At 45.3% G+C, this 18891-nt stretch overlaps 2 protein-coding genes across 2 annotated transcripts in view; one reads left to right on the forward strand and one right to left on the reverse strand.

Moving 5' to 3' along the window:
* The first annotated feature begins 1149 nt into the window (after positions 1–1149).
* On the forward strand, positions 1150–14402 carry rbm38 (RNA binding motif protein 38). Its single transcript, XM_048242002.1, has 4 exons — positions 1150–1646; positions 4358–4481; positions 6497–6551; positions 13265–14402. Exons 1-4 carry the CDS (start codon positions 1437–1439, stop codon positions 13587–13589), a joined length of 714 nt encoding a protein of 237 aa, XP_048097959.1. The 5' UTR covers positions 1150–1436; the 3' UTR covers positions 13590–14402.
* Positions 14403–18343: 3941 nt separating this feature from the next.
* mipb (major intrinsic protein of lens fiber b) overlaps positions 18344–18891 on the reverse strand; it is a 2697-nt gene continuing 2149 nt past the window's right edge. Inside the window, exons 4-5 of the mRNA XM_048241264.1 lie at positions 18802–18882; positions 18344–18579 (exon numbers count right to left, since the gene is read on the reverse strand). Coding sequence (XP_048097221.1) covers positions 18394–18579; positions 18802–18882 — 267 coding nt within the window. The 3' untranslated portion in view covers positions 18344–18393. The remainder of the gene's footprint in view (positions 18580–18801; positions 18883–18891) is intronic.

The raw sequence follows: 18891 nt of genomic DNA on the forward strand, positions 1-18891 counted from the left end.
CAAGTAGCCTACAGTAATATGACACATTAACTTTTTGAAAATGTAGAAATGCTGCACGACCTGTAATGATTGATAAATCTGAAGGACTGACATATGCATTAGGAACATGAGAAAGCAGAAAGGTTAGAGTGTGTAAGAGAGTGTGTACGTGTGTACACTGCACATACAGTACGCTACAACACACACACATAGCCTATAGGCTACTCTATACACTCACTATCACTGTAGCACAAACACATAGTATTATTATGTATTGCTGCAGCGTTGAGCCACAACCCAATAATTGTACTATCTTGTATCAGTATGATTAGGCCTACTGATAATAATATCATTACGGAATCTTTTATTTAGATGCAAAGCCTTCTTAATTAGGCTTTGGGAGGCCTATAGCTTTGTCACATAAACTCCGCCAAAACGACGCCAGCGAAAGTTTGGCTTTGTCACATCATTCATTATTTTCCTCCGCCTCCTCCTCGATTTCTCTTTCATCCCCCTCATTTCCCCTCACTCCTACCGGGACACTGTCTTTCATGTGCCCTTATTGTCTTTTATATCACTCGTGTGCCACCAGTTGCTTGTTATTTCCTGTTTTCACACATTTAACCAGTGCTGTATGATCAGCAAAAAATACACTCTAAACATCTTCCTCACTCATACAAATACAAACGGAAAGTCTAAGTCTTATTCTCAAAAAGGTTAAGACACTTTCGCGTCCCTCACTAACCCAGCTCCACTAACCGTAGCCTATAGGCGAAGCGCTTTATAATTACGCCAGGCACAACACACGTTTAGTAGGCTAGGATATCACATCTGTCTTGTAATAGGCTATATTAGTTGTTAACAAAAATGTGTCATCAACTTCACTGGTTTCACGCGTAAACGGTATTATGCTGTTCTTTACAGCAAACTAGGCAATATTTCACTGATTCTCGTAGCCAATAGAGACACGATTTATATAATGTTTTCCAGAATTTCCAGACAAAGACAGGTGCAGACGGATTAAGTGGGGTGGGGCAGGGCCGGAGAAGGGAGGCCCTTGAACGTCAGATGGAGGGACTTGTAGGAGTAACCAAATGTGAGACGCTCCAACTACATATTGGTCAAGAAAGCGAAGAGGCGTTCTCTTCTCACTTCGCCTATAAGAATCTTTCTGGTGCTTCATGTGGTGACTCCTTAAGCCACCTGTCAGTTGGGACAGGCTGTCTCCTAAAGTGGTGCGTAATGCGTATGCTCAAGAAAATGGAATAGGAAAAAGAATACCGGAGGACGGGAGCGGCAAATACTGCCAGATTTTGTAAGCTACAGGGAAAAAACAGAGACTACCTCCTTTTTAATCGAAAACTGGGAATATTTTGTTTCTGAAGTTATTTATGCAAATTGGACTACTTGTTTGGCTGTAGCCTAGATTCTGTACATCCTGCGCGCTGGCAAATCAAATGCTTTTGCACCAGTTCGTTAAAGGGACATTGGAGACAATGCATCCTACAATCAAAAAAGACACTACTTTCACAAAGATATTTGTGGGTGGCTTACCTTACCATACCACTGATGCATCTCTTCGAAAATATTTCGAAACTTTCGGGGATATCGACGAGGCGGTTGTTATAACTGACAGACAGACCGGGAAATCGAGAGGATATGGATTTGTAAGTACTACACTGGAAACAAGCAAGCCGAGCTGACATTTGTTATAGCCTAGCTATATGTTATATGTGACTAGAGTTCCACTGCCTACCGGTTAAAATAAGAAAACCAACGATTTGGCTACTAGGCTAAGCAGTGACACACTGGTAACGGAGTGATTGCAGCAAGTGTCCTGATTCACTGGAAAGACTTCTTGGTTGGTTTCATATGCATATTGCCGTCTGTTGATGATCTAACGTAAGGCAACTATGTATCAAGTCCTTGCAACAATAGCCGTATGGATACGAATGTTAATTAGCCCAGCTTTTACTATTGTTGGTTAAATGGTCCACTGCTGAGAGTAAGTCTTTATTTTCTCTCCCTCTCTCTCAGACAGACAGACAGAGAGGGAAGGGGAGTGATAAACACGTGTCTCTTGCCTACTTCAAGGTTAAAATGTGCTCGTATATTTGCCTCCGGAAGCGATGTTTCATTGTTCTACAGTCGCTCGTTATTGTTCCAGGTGTGGGCTCATGCCAATGACCCTGGTCACGGCATAAATATCTAACGGAAAATCAGTTACAGCTCTCTTCCTATTTTATTATATGAGCCACGGGTTTTATGTGCACAAAACATGCATGACTGGGTGATTACTGCCAGTTGTGGACAGTAATTGGTCATTTGAACGGATTGTATGGATTTTGTGCTTAAGACTCAGTCTTAAAGATGCAATCTTTAGAGTTAGTTTGCGATATAGATATATAGGCCTTCATAATTCTGCGTCCATAGGTCAGCTTTAAAAAGTGTGTGAGGGGGAGCGCTTGAGTTGTAGGCCTACTTACTGTAAATGTAGGGCCTAATCCTTGTGGTTATTGAGCGAACTGTAGGACATGGCCAGTTTTGCTGTTAGATGTGTGTGAGAGAGGGAGGTAGACGTTTTGAATGTCACATAACACCATACATAGATTCATTTCTTTTAAATGTGCCAGTTATCATTTGATCTCAAGAAACACATTAACCAGTGTTGGGGAGGGAGTTGCTGTTAGTCCTGCTGTAACCATGCAACCAGAGTTAAAACACAGGTAACACAGTCAGAGAGAGGATTGCTGATATTCCAGTAGAATGACTATCTTTGTTTACCTAACATGAAGGTACAAAATAACTAGACAAAAAGCAGATCTACCCTGTTGCTTGAATACCACGTTATATTAGTTTGATATATGAATAAGTCTCTCTCCTACACACACACAGACACACACTTGACCCTCCCATGGCTACTTAGAAGCAGCCACAGAAGTGTGACAGTCAGCTCCCCTCTGGCAGTTGGTGCTTTGAGATAAGGCCCTAGTTTCGATTTTACTTCCCCTTTCCACATGCTCCTAAGGTGCCGTGCAGTCTTATATGTCACAAGAGGAGTGAAAAAAAGGAGGAGGCAGAGAAACGATTCATGCTCCACATACTTTCTGCACCCTTGAATATCCTGTCCCTGACTCCAGTGCACAAGTTTCACTAAAATGTTTGAGGATAATAGAATTTAAGCCCACAGAAGAGTGGTTAGACTAAATTGCAGAGGGAATTCTCACCAGGGCTCCATAGCCTTGATGTTTTCCCTATGTTCGTTCACTGCTCTGCAGACTAGTCACTGAGACTAGTGACTACCGAGATAATTAATGTGGCCACAGCTGTGGGCCTGCATGTATATACTGTTGTTGATAGCAAGTGAGACAGTTTGACATTAGTACTACTCACTCTGAATGCTTGAATGTTTTTGTAACACTTAGCGTCTCCTTTGAAGAAGGCCAAATCAATACTCTTGCTGATCGTGCGATGGAAAGCAGAGGAGAGACACTGTCCTACTGCTCCTTCTCTTCTGTTGTAGCCTACAAGCTCCTAGTGGGGACTACATCAGATGGGACTGTGACCCCAACCCTACCCTGTGTATAACTCTGCTTATGTGTATATCGCTCTGGCACTGCGTTCAACCAAGCCCACATGACTTTATCTTCATTTCCATTTTTAGTAAACCAAAAAAGCTCATAAACTCAAAGGTCACACACTCGTGCGTGCACACACACACACACACACACACACACACACACAGTGTTTACTCCTTCACATGGATCTTAATGACATTCTTGGAATATCTGGTCTTGAGTTTGTACCTCTCTTTCATACTTAGCTCAGTCCTACTTTCCTAAACTACTTTGCCCCCCTGACCACTCCACTCACTCAGTTGTGAAGGGCTTTGCTGTGATCAGTGCCAAACAAGTCCACTATACTAGTGTGCTGTGCTCTGCCATGTTCCATTGTACTTTACTATAGTCAAAACTATCCTACTCCCATATCTATCTGTGCTCCACTCTCTCGTGATCACACACTGTTTCATAGGCTAGGCTAGCTCGTGGGACATGCCTGCCAATCTACCCTACACCCCCTCGACTCGCTAAAGCGCTCTGACAACTACAAAGATTTCAGAGCACAAATTGGAAAGCATTTTTCCCAAGACTCCAAATGGAGTTTTAAATGGGTTAGTTAGGCAGGGTTTTCCCCATAGATCTTGCCGCTTAATCAATTTAATTTCATCATGCACTTGTTCCTTATAACAAGGTCCACATGATGGGAAAGAGATTTTTTTTAAACAGCTCTGATGTCTATCCTACTCTGGCACTAGCAATGTATAGCAATGGTGTGTGTACTGTATGTCCTGTTGACATGGCTTTCTTTTCTGTGTCAGGTGACCATGATGGACAGGGGGGCAGCTGAGCGAGCATGTAAGGACCCCAACCCCATCATCGACGGCCGCAAAGCCAACGTCAACCTGGCTTACCTGGGAGCCAAGCCTCGCAGCCCACAAACAGGTGAGTCGTGATTCCTGCCGCAGCAGCCATTTTGAATAAAAAAATAACTTCCATCATCTCTGGGGTAAAGTATAGATAGTCCTGGTTCTCTAAATGGGCCGTACCCTGTTCCAGCCAATCAACAACAATCGCTTGAGGAGCGTTGAGGTATATTTTATTGGCTGTTGAGCTCAAAGACTGCACCTTTAAGACGTTAGACGAAAATGTCAGCTCTGACAGGGTTGTTTGCGTCTACTGTCCGTGTCCCTTCGTAACATGCCCAGAGCTTAACGGCAAGGAGGTCACTGAGACGCGAGACGCGACACGCTGTACCATGACTGTGGTCTGTGCCTGTCTCGTCAGTGAACTTTAGGCATGTGGTTATGTGTTGCCGCACAGCTCTGTCTGTGTTGCGTCATGTAATCACAGCCCTTGCTAATACTCAGCCTGTCTCCTTCGCTGCCTCACAGCGGTGTCTCTCCCCTCCCGCACCTCACATGCATACAGCACCTACCAGTCAGGAGGAACACACACACACACACACACACACACACACACACACACACACTCTGACTCACTGCAAATTAACATTTCAAGACAGCCTCGCTCCCAAAACATCTGCTTTTGCTGTTGTTGTGCAGCGCTCCTCCTGAAGCCCCTCAAGCATGTTAGGAACCAGTTAACGCCAGCCTGAAAGTCCTGAAGTTCCACTATCCGTGCTGCATTTTATGTCTCACTGTATGTGTGTATGTGTGTGATGAGTGTGTGAGTGCGAGTATGTGAGTGCGTGTGCGAGAATGTGTATGGGGCGGGGGAGTCGTCTCCATGTTGCTGTCATTGCGTGACTCAGTCATAGTGTCAGGGTTCTCGTCCTTGAGGTGACATGACTGCAGAGGATTTCTCAGAAGGACGTCTTTTACACTCGCTGTGACGTGGGGGGGGTGGGGGAATGGGTGTAGTCAGACACCGTGTAGGAGTGCAGCGCTCCGTGCTCCGTTGGGGATACTGATAAGTGGAGAACAGCGCACTTCTGAACAACAACAAGGGCAACAACAAATGGGAAGAAGTGGGGGCAAGAAAGAGAGAGGGGGGGGGCAGGAGCGAGAGACAGAAAATTGAGATGTCTGAATTAGCGCATGCCCCAGGAAGAGAAAACGTGAATGCAGAGAGAAACCGAGATAAAGATGGGGCAAGAGAACATGTCTTCACTGTAGGCCTATTCAACCTTTGCAGTGATTCATCCCAAATAACATAGAGGTGGGGGGGGAGGGTTGTGAGAGTTCAGAGAGGAGAAGAGGCGATAGCTGAGAATAAAGAGAGGGAGAGAGGGACAGAGAGCAGTGTGTCTGACCTGTATGACTCAGCCTCAGCTGATGCATGTTGAGAGCTGGGTAGTCACCAATGTGTTCTCATTGTCTCTGTGTTTGTGTGTGAGAGAGAGAGAGAAAAACAAAGAGACATGTAGAAAGAGAGAGAGAGAGAGAGAGAGAGAAAAAGAGAGCTGGGCAGGGCTGCAGGAAGGGTTAGTCAAGCGAGAGATGTTTCTCATCAGTGTCTCTCCAGATTGGCTGTTGCGCTTTCAAATAAACAGGCTGGACTGTTTTCAGTTCAGTGAGTGAACAGGGGAGGGCAAAGAGGCATGAGCGATGAGAACACTGGAGGGCCGAGGAGTGGGGTGAGGAGGGGAGGGGTGGGGAGGGGAGGGGAGGGGTGAGGAGGGGGTGGGGTGGAGTGTGTGGAGTGTGTGGATGCTTTGGGGGAAAAGGGTGGGGGATGGAGAGAAAAAAATCTGAGCAAAAAAAGAGCGAAATCGGGGAAGACAAGGATCAAGGAGAAGTGATATAAATGGTCAAACAATAAAACAACAACAACAACCACAAACAACAACAGCTCCCTTTAAATGTGTGTATGATGTGATCATTCCTCTGTCCCGTCCTCTCTGTCTCTCCATCTCTGTCTCTCACTTTTCTATCTTTGTTTACAGAAATGTGATTTGTTTCTTCCTAATATCTTGTGTTGTTTTGTGTCCCCTGTAGGTCTCTCTATTGGAGTGCAGCAGATCCACCCCACCCTCTTACAGAGGCAGTATGGGTAAGCCAGAGGAGTGCACTGCACTTTACTCATCCGCACAACAGTCTGTCCATATCTTTCTCTTCACAATAATGTCATCTTAGGGGAAGAAGAGTGTAGTTTGTCCAAACAGAGATTCACCCTCTTACTACATACTCTCTCTCTCACACACACACACACACACACACACACACACACAGACATGGTCTCTCTTACTTGTTCACTCACTCACTCACTTGCTCATTCACACACACATACGAGCACATACACACACACACACACACACACACACACACACACACAGTCACATGCACAGGCTTTCTAACTCTCACACACACATACACAATATCTCACTCACTCAAACACAGACATGGTCTCTCTTACTTGTTCACTCACTCACTCACTTGCTCATTCACACACACATACGAGCACATACACACACACACACACACACACACACTCAGTCACATGCACAGGCTTTCTCTCACTCACACACACATACACAATCTCTCTCTCACTCAAACACAAACACAATCTCTCTCTATATATATCTCACACAAACACACACGCGCACACACACACATAAACACAATCTCTCTCTCTCTATCTTACACTCACACATACACACACACACACACAACCTCTCTTTCACACACACACACACACACATACACATACACTCTCTCTGGCCTCCCCCTCTGTCTCTGTCTGGGGCTGTGTGTTTACTATCCTGGCACTGTTTACCGTGGCTTTATTTTGGGCGCAGGCCTGTTTTTCTTGCTGCTCTTCGCTCCGCTCCTTTCACAGGCCATTAGTGCGCTGAGGAGTCCAGCTCCCCTCTCCTCCTCGTCAGCCCTGACCCGCTTGTCAGCAGGGTCAGCAAGTCTCACATATTCACAAACGCACAACACACACACACACACACACACACACGCACGCACACGCACACGCGCACACACAAACACACACACTTTGGGATAACACACACTCAAACACACATCATAGGAGCAAACTCACAAGTACACCGCTGAATGTATTGATTTTCCACCACATGTTTCTCAGTCCCTCATTTACAGGATGCACTGTACTCCTCTAACATTCAAACCCACATACATGTATAAACATGCAGTATAGGAGCTCCCACAGGCAATACAAGTATGCACTCTCAAACAGTTTCTCCCTCTTTCTGTCACACATGCACACACACTGACTTGCACACATCCCTGCACCTACACTCACTCACACATACTTGTGACTGGTGCCGAGACGTTGTTGTATAAACAGCTTATGTAGGGTTTCGAGTGGAGAAGAAGCATGAAGGAGGGAGAGAGCTTGGGGTGCTTTTGGCTTGCCTCTGTCTGCTGTCAGGGCCGTGGAAGACATGATGGAGGTTTCTCTCTCCTTCCACTCTGTGTTCTGATTGGATGTCCTCCTTACTCTCCCTCCTCTCATTGGACGACCCTTGTCAGTCTCAGAGGAGAACACTCTCCAATCCTCTATAATGGCTTCCAAAATATTCCACTGTGACTAAGGAACTGGTTCTGTCTATGTGAAACTGTTGTGACGAGTCTGAATAAAAACACCAAAGGGAAAAAAAGGATGATTAACACTGTTATTATTAGCCAGACAAAGTTGAGATGAGTTTGTTATTTGTCTTCATGTTTACGAAGTGCAGGGACAGTTTGGTCCCCTCCATTCGTGGTCACCATGGAAACGATGACATTTGTTATGCTGAGAGGCCAGTCCAGAAGGGGCTCTGGTTTTCTCTGAGAGGGACAGGAGGTCCTTTCAGAAGACCCAGTTTAAACTTCACGGCTCAATGATTATTAAAATTTCAGCTGCCACTCTTGAATTATTGAGGAGGATTGCTTCTGGGGGATTTGGGAGTGGCCCTCGGGGCTAATGAATTAGTGAATGTGGGTTGATTGCATTGACTATGAGACGACGTCCGTACCCCACGCACTGGAGGGGTCTGGGCGTCGCTGCACACACCTCTCCGCTCATCCTCTTAAGATATAATATGGATTTTTTGAAAATCTGCTTTTCTTCAGAGGGTTGAGTGTGTTGCATTGTTTATGAAGGAAACCAAACTTTGTAAAAAAAAAAAAAAGAGACCTGTTCATTGTTTGTTCATTGATGACTTTGCTCTGACCTTGTAAAGGAGGTAAACTGTACCCACATCAAATGGCTGTGGGCAGGGAAGCAACACCAGTACATCCAGATTTTAATCCTTTTTGTGTTTGCCTAAGGTAGGGCTCCATGATGTCTGATTAAGCTAGCTAGCTCACACAGCCATTGTATGCTGCTGTGCTGACTGTGTAAGATGTCTCTGTTGGGACAGGTGTTCTGAGTCCATTATGGGAGGCTTATGGTGTTTAAACTAAGGGCCACAGCTCTTAGGCAGTTTACTTAGAGAGACACCTCATTTGAATGCTAAAGAGAGACATGCTGGGCAAAGCCTGAGACATGACCTCATGTCCTAAGTAGTCCAGATTTACCAAGAGGCTACTGAAGTCAATGTTTACATTAACTCTATCCAAAGTAGCTTTTGGACCTCCTTGTTTTCATCGTTCTTTTTTTTTTTTTTTGTTTGTTTGTTCCCGTTGCTAAATTGATTCTTTCCTCCCTCTGTGGCCGTTCAGTCTGCATGTCCTTGTTTGGTAAAGGGGGAGCCTGGGGGGGTTCTGGGGGAAAAGCCCTGTGCCCCGTGGCCACGACTCAGCGTTGGCACGCTGGCCCAAACACCCATCTGCTCACTGGCAGGGCACACATCACGCTCCTCTCTTGAGACGGGCACACAGAGGCTGGCACCATTTTCTCACTGTCTCTGTCTCTCTTTCTCACTCTTTCTCACTCTTGTTTTTCCTCCTAACTCTTTTTTTTTTTTAACTGTGAAGAGGAAGAGTGTTGTGGTGGAGAGCTATTTCACATTTCCTGTGCAAACAGACACAGGGGAGGCCTGGCTAGGCTAAGCTAGGCGCTAAAGAGGAGGATTAGGGTATGGGAGACACTGGGAACCTAAAGCCCTGTGTGGGGAGTGGCAGAGCAGAGGTGGGGGAGGGCAGGGAGTGGGAGTGGAGGATTGGGAAACCGAAGCAGGGGATGAATGGAGGGGGGGTGGCTGGCTGCAGAACAATCTAAAGACCCTAATTTTGCTGAACTGGCAGTGTGCGGATCATTCATCCACGGCATCTGTGCCCACTTCCAAACCCTCTCCCATCTCTCTCTCTGACACCTCCCCCTCAGTTTTTAATCTTCAGTCGATCTCTCTCAAGTAGCCTGTATGTCCTCTGTGATTCTTTTCCATCTTTGTTTCCTGTCTTTTCCTCCCCCCTCACTTCCTCTCTCTTCTTTCTTTCTTTCTTTCTTTCTTTCTTTCTTTCTTTCTTTCTCTGGTTCTTCCCAAAGCTGGGAGAAGCTTTTATTCTGTCGCCACCCCCCAGCTCTATCTAGTCCCACCCATGGGGCCAATTAGAAAGCTCTCGCTCAGCAAGCCCACACGTTTGAGAGCCTAGGCGAAACCCACCACCTATGAGCTCACAACCAGTGCCTGTAGGGCCATGAGCTCTCTTCTTCCTCTTGACTCCATCCGTCTGTATGAGCCCATACCGGGGAGGGCAGTGCAGTGGGTGTCCTCGGTCAGAGGATTTCTCATTAAGCGCTAAGAATGTCACTCCAGGTTCAGAAAAAAGGGAGAGATCCTCCTCTGCAGTGTTTCAGGGCAGCCGTGGACTGCCTAATTAGCTTTACCCAGAGGTGTAAGAATAATGAATGAAATCAGCCGCTTCGTGAGTGAGTATGAAGCTAAGATACGACAGGATTCTCGGCCGGTCTGAAGATTCTGGAGAGGCTAGCCCACCTCATCTGTAGCTTTCTCCCCAATTGCATAGTGCTACAGTCATCATACCCAATAGAGAAGGAAATAATACTCATTTATTTTATTTCAATTCATTTCATGATGAGTGCTTGAAGCTTTCAGGAACAAACAGAGCCCCTGGTGAAGAGTGTGCTGGGTAGATTCCCTGTCCGCTGCGGTGCTCTTCACCTGCCCTCAGCCCTCACCTGGGCCCCAGCTGGACTGGCTCTCAGGCGCAGATGAAGGATGGAAGATGAGGGAATCACAGCTGTCTGGCGTCCTGTCCATCTTCCGCTTCCTCTGGCTGTGGCACTGGATTGCCTCATTTTAGTGCATCTCCACTGACTCGGCCGATCGCTACTTTCTTTCTTTTTTCTTCCTTTTTCTTTTTTTCCTTCCTTCTCTGTTCTCTTTCTTTCTCCCTCCCTCCCTCCCTCTCCCTCTCCATCTCCATCTCAATCCTCCTGTGAGTCTGAAGTGCTGCAGAGGCCTTGAGGCTGCACAGGGCCACAGCGCTCTCTCTTCCTATCCCCCCGGCAGGAGAAACGACCCCGAGTGACCTCAGCGGGGAGGGCAATGAGCGGCGGGCAGAATTTCACACTTGCGTGCTCGGGCGGCATGTTTTTTTTCCGCAGTGCAGCTCTGCGAGTTCCATTTGTCATTGCTCGGCCCGCTGCCCTGCGCACATCTCTTCATTAGCCACAATCTTTCTCTCTCTCTCTCTCTCTCTCTCTCTCTCCCTCCTCTCTCTCTGGCCTCTCCCCATCTTCATCCTCTATTACTCTCTATCTGTCTTCTTTCTCTGTCTTTGGCTCTCTCACCATCCATGCATTTATCTTTTTCCCCTGTCCCTCTGTATCTCCATCTACCCTTCATTCCTTTATTCTACCCTTCTTTCTCTCTCTCTATCTCTCTCTTCCATCACGTATGATAGCGTAGCATGAAGGCACAGCCAGGATACAGGGCTCCTCTTCTGCCTCTTCTACAAAGCTACTGTCACACTCAATACATCAGCCCACAGCAGAGGACAAAACATGGCTACAGTAGGAGAATGACACTGCAGTCTGTGTGTGTGTGTGTGTGTGTGTGACAGGATGTTGGAGTGAGAGGTCAGATACGTTTCAGGCTATGTGTTTGTTTCCTATTTTGAGATTTTCAGTATTCCCTTGTTTCTGCATGCTTGGGTTGGGGGTGGAGGACAGATAAGGAGCTGTGTGTGTGTGTGTGTGTGTGTGTGTGTGTGTGTGTGTGTGTATTGGGAGGCATGGGTGTTTGGTGTAAGCACACAGGCCTGGATCTCTGTGTTTAGGGGTAAGCAACCCAGAAGTTCCCAAAATTTTCAGTGTGTGCTCAGTGGTGTGTTTGTCCATCACACCGGCGTGTGTGTGTGTGTGTGTGTGTGTGTGTGCGCGTGCGCGTGTTAATGTGTTTAGTTTGGAGAGAGAGAGAGAAAGAAAAGTAAATTGCAGGCCCAGTGAAGAGGTTTTGTGTCAATATGTTTTTATATGGTTACTTCTGGCCATTACAAAACAGATACCAAACACTAACACAAGAAATGACATTAACCTCATCCAGAGCATAATCTCTCTAAGATTAGTTTAATGGTTGTGTCTGTGCATCCATGTTTGTTTATATGTGTGAATGCTCATTGAGTGTTGCCTCAGTGGGGTTGTGGGCATACATAGTGAGTGGGAATTTTTTGTGTTTCAGTATGTGTGTGTGTGCGTGTTGTGTGTGTTTTTTGTGTGTGTATGCATGTGCACATATCATATGTGTGTGTATGCATTTGCGTACGTGCGTGTGTGTGGGTGTGTGTGAGGAGGAAGGAGAGCTTGCGTAGTTCTCAAATGGCTGTGATAATGAATCTTCCTCTGGAGAGCTCTTGTCCTCTATATATAGCGCTCCTCTGGTTTGCTGTGCTGGTGATAATTGCATCCAGAGGTGAGTGAAACACCAGGGGTGTGGTGCTGTGGATGGCAGGCGCTTGTGGGCCGGGGGCCATTGTTCTAATGAGATCAGATGAGATCTGCACATGTCCATACTGTAGCCCAATGAGCTGGCTGGCAGTGTCCATGTGTGGGTGTGAGTGTAGTTGTACATCATTGTGTGTGTGTGTGTGTGTGTGAGGAGGGTGTAAGTCCCTATGAGTGCACACATCCCTGTGTGTGTAAGTGCACACTGTGTGCGTGTATATGAGCGTGAGGCGTGTTTTCGTGCGAGTGTGTTTTCGTGCTCATCACTGCTTGCTCTTCTCCCTGGCAACCTCTTACCTCCCAGAGGCATGACCTCATCACGCAGGAGAGATGAGGACGTTCACCCCACCCCAACCCCTATCCAACCCCTCCAGCTGAGCACCCTCAATGAGCCTGCAGCTCCCCACACTCAAAACTCAATGGGCGGTGTCTCCCTCTGTCTCTTTCACTCTCTCTCATACTCTCTCTTTCTCTATCTCTCTCTCTCTCTCTTTCTTTCTGTCTCTCTCTCTCTCTCTCTCTGAGCAAATTGTGTGCCGCATGTGTGTTTATTTTTTGAGCTGAACCGTTTGTGTGTCTGCAGAGTGTGCTTGTCAAAATTAGTGAGTGTAAAGTCCTTTTGTGTGCGTGCGTGTGTGTATGTGTGTGTGTCTTTGTGTCTTTTTGAGTGTGGGAGGTAGTGTCCTGTGCTATTTTAGGGGGTTGAGACTTTAGTCCTAGGGCCCAATGTCTGAGTTCAGTGGGGTTTTTTTATTTGTTTTTTGAAACGTGACTTCCTGAGCAGATGTGCTAACCTCAGTAAAAGTGGCAGTATACAAAGGAATTGAATAATCTCTTTCTCTTTCCCTTTTCTCTCTCTCTCTCTCCCTCTCCCTCTCCCTCTCCTTCTCCTTCTCCTTCTCTAGGTTGGCTCAGCAGTATGTGTACCCCCAGGCCTTTGTCCAGCCCAGTCTGGTGTTACCAACTCAGGTCACATCTACCGTAGGCTCCCCCTATCTGGACTACAACACAGCCTACGCCCAGTACGCATCTGCCGCCTTTGAGCAGTACCCTTATGCAGCCTCGCCAGGCTTCCTCAGCTACACATATCCCACCACGACCGCCCTTGGACCCTCCGCTGCTGCCACCCCGAACCACCTCCCACCCCCCCTCTCAGCAGGCTCCAACCCTGCAGCGGCCGCCTTCCTCCAGTATCCCGCCCAGCCATTGCATTCAGATCGCCTGCAGTGAGGAGGACTGGGCAAGCAGAGTAGATTATTGCACTATGACGTCATCAAGATGGGACAAAGGGCTGTGATGTCATCAAAGTGGGGCTTGTTATCATCAAGTGGAGCCCCCAGTTACACCCAAAGGGCTTCCTGTTTATGGACTATGTTACAAACAAACAAGCAAAACAAACAAAAACAACCATTAGTTTAAAAAAACATTAGTAGAACATTTTTTTTACAATTTATTAATATTATAATTAATGTTATTTTTCACTGTGTATCTTTGTTATCGTCCGTGCTGGTAGTGTAATTGTTATATGAACTCAGTGGACTCAGGGCCCTGGCTGTGTATTGGAGTGTGGATAAGGGGGTGGTTAGGGGCCCCAGGTAGACTCTGAGAGAGGCCAGGGAGGAGGCCTCGAGCAGGGGGGGCCTTTGGGGCCTTGGCCAAGCTCCACTGCTCAGGACTAATGGAGGAGGTGGATGATCAACAAGCTAAGGGTTACTTTAAAACTAAATGTTGAAACCCTAACTCTTTTTTTTAGGCACCACAGCACAGGCAGACAGACACAGACAGACAGACACACACACACACACACGCGCACACACAAACACAAACACGCATACACACACACACTGACAGTATATACACCAATGTCTAGAGGTACTGAATACTATTAGTAAATGTATGGGTAGTTTCATGATCAGGGTTAGCATTTGACATTATCCACGTACATGTCTTTGTACTGTGATTATGTTGGAGAACTAGGGCTGTCAATCGATTAAAAAATGTAATTGAATTAATTACATACTCTGTGATTAATTAATCTAAATTTATCGCATATATAATTTTTGCTGTAAAAGTATTTCAAATATTTAAATTCAAATAAATAATTGAATCAGCATTAGTGACATTAAAGTTCAAAAACTCTTTTATTATTATTATTATTATTATTATTATTCACTGTTCAAATAATGGCCATAATAATCTATGATATGACCTAATATGCTGAGGAAATAAATTCAAAAGTGCTTTGGGAAGATGTTTTTTTTTTCACATACAAGGCCTTTCAGGCCACAGAGATAACCTAGGGGACACAATGAAAATAAATTAACACTCCCCTCAATGTCAACACTATTTCTTTGCATTGATGTGCGACTTTAGAGTTGACGAACTCCGGTGATATGCAAATTCCTTGCTGCAGACATGGCAGAGGACTTTTTATCAACACCATCAGGCGTTTTTAAAAGTAAATGTTCCAATCAATGATCTAGGCAGCACATTTTCTTCTCTCTCCTTTATTTTACATTCTAATGGTTACTGACTAGAACGGCTCGGGGTCAAAGGTCATACAGAATCGATTAATCTGCACTATTTTTTTTAATCAGTTAGTTATTTTTTCTCAAATTAATTAATCGAAATGAATCAGTTATTTTGACAGCCCTATGGAGAACTATATGTTATTATTAATGACTAGGCTAAACAGCACAAAACATCTTTTGTCCACAAAACTTTATTGTAGGCAGAAAACTGGACTACCCCAGGACATTCTGTAATATGTTACATTTGGCATGTTAATGAAAGTGCTTGAACTTATTTAGTGGAGGAAATACTACAGATATGTATCAAACTACGTCACAGCCTATCAACAAAGATTTAAACTCTAAAGTTTTACATCAAACAGTTTTTGGAAGTATCAAACAGTAACATTAGAAGTATACATAAGAATTGTCAATGACCAGTTGCATGATTTTTTCTTCCTTCAATGGATGTAGATAAAACAAAACAAAAGAAAGAAACAAATGATGATGTATTAAGGTTTAATTTGTAGGCCTGGCAAAACAAAGTGCTTCCCCTGATTGTGAAACTACCTAACACCACACCACTTCAAAACTGTCCTTGATGAGGCCTTTTGTATATTTCCTTAATTCTTCACTTTACAGCTGTTTATGAAACATGGACCCTTTATGTCTTAGAATTCTGAAGGGTTTAGAATATTAGCCTGAATTTAGCCAATTAGCTATTTTCCCTTCATGCCTATTCTGATTTATGTCTGTAAAATCTCCCTGTCTCACTTTTCACCACCACCTCCCTCTCGTTCTCTCTCTGTCTCTTTCTTCATACAAAATGCGCAACACACAATCATTGTTCAATTGAATATGCAGTTTGGTAGTGGTGGGCAGATGAAAATGTCCAAGGTAGACAACACTGTAAGTTTAGATAATTACTTATCTAAAGCCAGGATAATTAGTAAGGAGATATTTATGTTGACAGCCATGGGAGAGGTGATACAGTATTTATGTTTAAGGTATTTATATTGCAGTAACAAATATCCATGTTTCACCTGTGCTTCCATGTCACTCTCGAAGATAACCGATCAGACCTGTCTCTTTGGAGGCTTTCTCTGATACGGTCACCCTCAGCTTACAAAGGCCTGGCATAGTCGTCGTGCCTGAGGAGGTCTGCTATGTTGGGTTTTAGATGAGGTTATTTCAGGAGGAGTGGAGCCCATTCCAATAAAAGACTTTTCAGAGCACGGGGGTGCAGTGTCATAATTTAATAACAGCTGTATGAAAGCCTGACACTTGTCCATACAGGGACATACCTGACGTGGATGAAGATTTAGATGGTCTGTGAGAAGTGGATGTAGATTTGGGAGGGAGGAAGGGTGGTAATTTGGGGTACTGGCATTGCCATACTGTTGGCATTTCTCAGTGGCACAATATTTATGTATGACAGAAGCCATACAACATGTTCACAATAAAGGACTTTGTAAATATATGTGTTGTAATTGCACATTTATCTTTGTATCCAGGCTCATGGGTTGAGAAGGAGTCTTGTAGGTATGACATTGCATACTGGTTGAAAAGGCAAAGCCAGACATCTTTCACCCAAAAGGAAATGATTTATGCACTTATCCCCTATAGTTCTGTGGTCTGTGGCAGCGCATAAATAAAAGGGAACCTTAAATTAACAGCCATTTTGAGCTCCACTGAACAGGAACTGAATTCTACCTCAGACTCAGAATATTTGTCAGGGGCCTCATGCAACACTATTCAATGAGCAATAACCCTAGTCTTAATGTTACTGAACCAGTGTTTGATGTAGTGTACCTTTCCATTCTGAATATTTTTGCAGTAAATTGCAAAAGTTGTATTCACCCAAAACCTTCAGTGTATTGCAAGTTTGCATACCATACGAGTAAATTATATTGTTGGTTTGCATTAAGTAGCCATTTTAAAATTCACACAATCAAATCACACTTCACACAATTCACTTCAGCAGTCCACTGTAACTGTAACCCAAGTTATTGTAGCCTATGCTGTGTATTGCATGCTGCAGAACTTATTTTTACAACCATTATTTTCTCCACACATGACAACATTTAATTGGGTTCAAACGTACACAAATGTGTGTGGGCGGTGTGCAGCCTGCTGTATGCAGTTGCCATTGTGACTGATGTAGACACAGTTGAGTACAGAATGAAAGTAGAGGGGCTTTCCTAACCGGGTTAGTCTGTTATCTCTCCACCGCAAATACAGCCCCGTGCCACCACCACCTACACACCCACCCACCCCTGCCTCAGCCTCACCCATCCTGCCCCCTGTTACCCCCTGTGGGGGCCTCTATCTCTCCACAGAGATCTGCTCTGCCAAACACCACACCAGCCACTGCAGTAGATCTGCTCGCTTATCCCCAGCCCCCACCCCACCTTCCAACACTAGTACACGTCGACACTCACACAACCTCCATTTAAACTAACTAAGCTAACAAAGTCTGACACTCTGAGTCATCATAGATAGTTAAATGTTTCTGTTTTACTTGGTCAAAACCCAAATATGTGATTTTTGTTTATGGGTCAGGTTTTGTTTGTTTTTGGTACAGAAACGCGAGATCGGATGATTTGTATACAAAGTGAAAGTCAACTTAATCATAGCAAATAATACAGTTTGGGGGAGGTGAAACACACACACACACACACAGTAACACTCACACCCACCCACCCACACACACACACACACACACACACACACACACACACACAAATAAAATGAAAAATGAATTGAAGAATAAAACCCTGGTTAACTCTAGTATCATACATCCACATCCCGTACTGTAGAAAACAAAAAAAATGGAAAAAATGAGATCATAATCAGATGAAAAAAATGAAAAAGCATGCCCAAGTTCACTGTTCTAGCTCACCCCTGTCATGAGTGTAGAATCTGAGTGCTGCCTCCTCCACAGACCCCCAAGTCCAGTCCCGCCCCTTCAACCACCCACACCCATGCTCTTGCCCTTCCCCTCCCTGCCCCACAAACTGCCCCTTCCCTTCGGATGGCCTACCCAGCACACACCAGCCTACCCTCAGACCCACCTCTGTAATGGAGGGGGTGTTGGAATCGGGTTTACTGTGCCCCCCCTGTGGAATCTCGACGAGAACACAGTCCTGGAGGCTAGGCTAGACTAGGCTAGCAGCTGTGTGCTCGCATGCGTGTCTGTGTTAGTCGGCGGATTAGTTGGTCTGCCCCTACACACCGAGGGGGCGTGTGACTGCATGTTAGTTGGTTCGGAGGTTTAGTGGCCTATCTCAGGCCATGCCTGACCCTGTGGAGCAGTGTTAGAATTAGTTCATTAGTTTGGAGTCTTCCTGTAAGAGCATGTACAACTTAGTGTAAAATGTATGTGTGTGTGTGTGTGTGTGTGTGGTTTGTGTTTGGTTATGACAGGGGGTTGGAGGGGCAGGTGTTGGTCTTTGGTGGGGGAAGAGTTCCGGCAGGTTGGAGGGGGGCAGAGCCTGGCCCTGCTTCCCCAGCAGTGTGCAGGTTTATAGGGCTTGGGTCTTGAGCTCGATGGGCTCCCCGCGGGTGTCCTGCTGGTTCTCCGCCTCTGGGGGCCGGCTGCCCTTCAGAGTGGCTAGCCTCTCAGACAGGCCACGCATGCGGGGGAACAGCATGAAGTCGTACAAGATAGCACCCATCGCACCGCCAATCATGGGTCCAACCCAGTACACCTGCAGAAGGAAGACGCCACAACACAGTAAATAAAAACCAGCAGAATAGTACAAAATAGTATAGAATAGTACAAAAATAGTATAGAATAGTACAAAAAATGTCTAATCATTGTTTTGTGTGAGGTTTCTGCGGATTAGGATAATACAGAAGAGACATACCATATAGCTAGAAATTGATTAATGTATTTTAATGTATTATGTTTATATTATGCTTTGTTTTACCCAGTGGTTGATGAAATTCCTCATGAGGACAGCAGGGGCGAAAGACCTGGCAGGATTCATACCAGCTCCAGTGTAGTACATCTGACACAA

This window comes from Alosa alosa, chromosome 4, assembly GCF_017589495.1.
Source record: "Alosa alosa isolate M-15738 ecotype Scorff River chromosome 4, AALO_Geno_1.1, whole genome shotgun sequence".
Classification (NCBI taxonomy): Eukaryota; Metazoa; Chordata; class Actinopteri; order Clupeiformes; family Clupeidae; genus Alosa; species Alosa alosa.

Bases quoted from the DNA above. Each gene is read 5' to 3' on its own strand.
- rbm38 (XM_048242002.1), top strand. From the start codon at position 1,437: ATGCTTTTGCACCAGTTCGTTAAAGGGACATTGGAGACAATGCATCCT. The intron at 4,482-6,496 runs GTGAGTCGTGAT...TGTCCCCTGTAG, and splicing joins GCCTCGCAGCCCACAAACAG to GTCTCTCTATTGGAGTGCAG. The intron at 6,552-13,264 runs GTAAGCCAGAGG...CTCCTTCTCTAG, and splicing joins CTCTTACAGAGGCAGTATGG to GTTGGCTCAGCAGTATGTGT.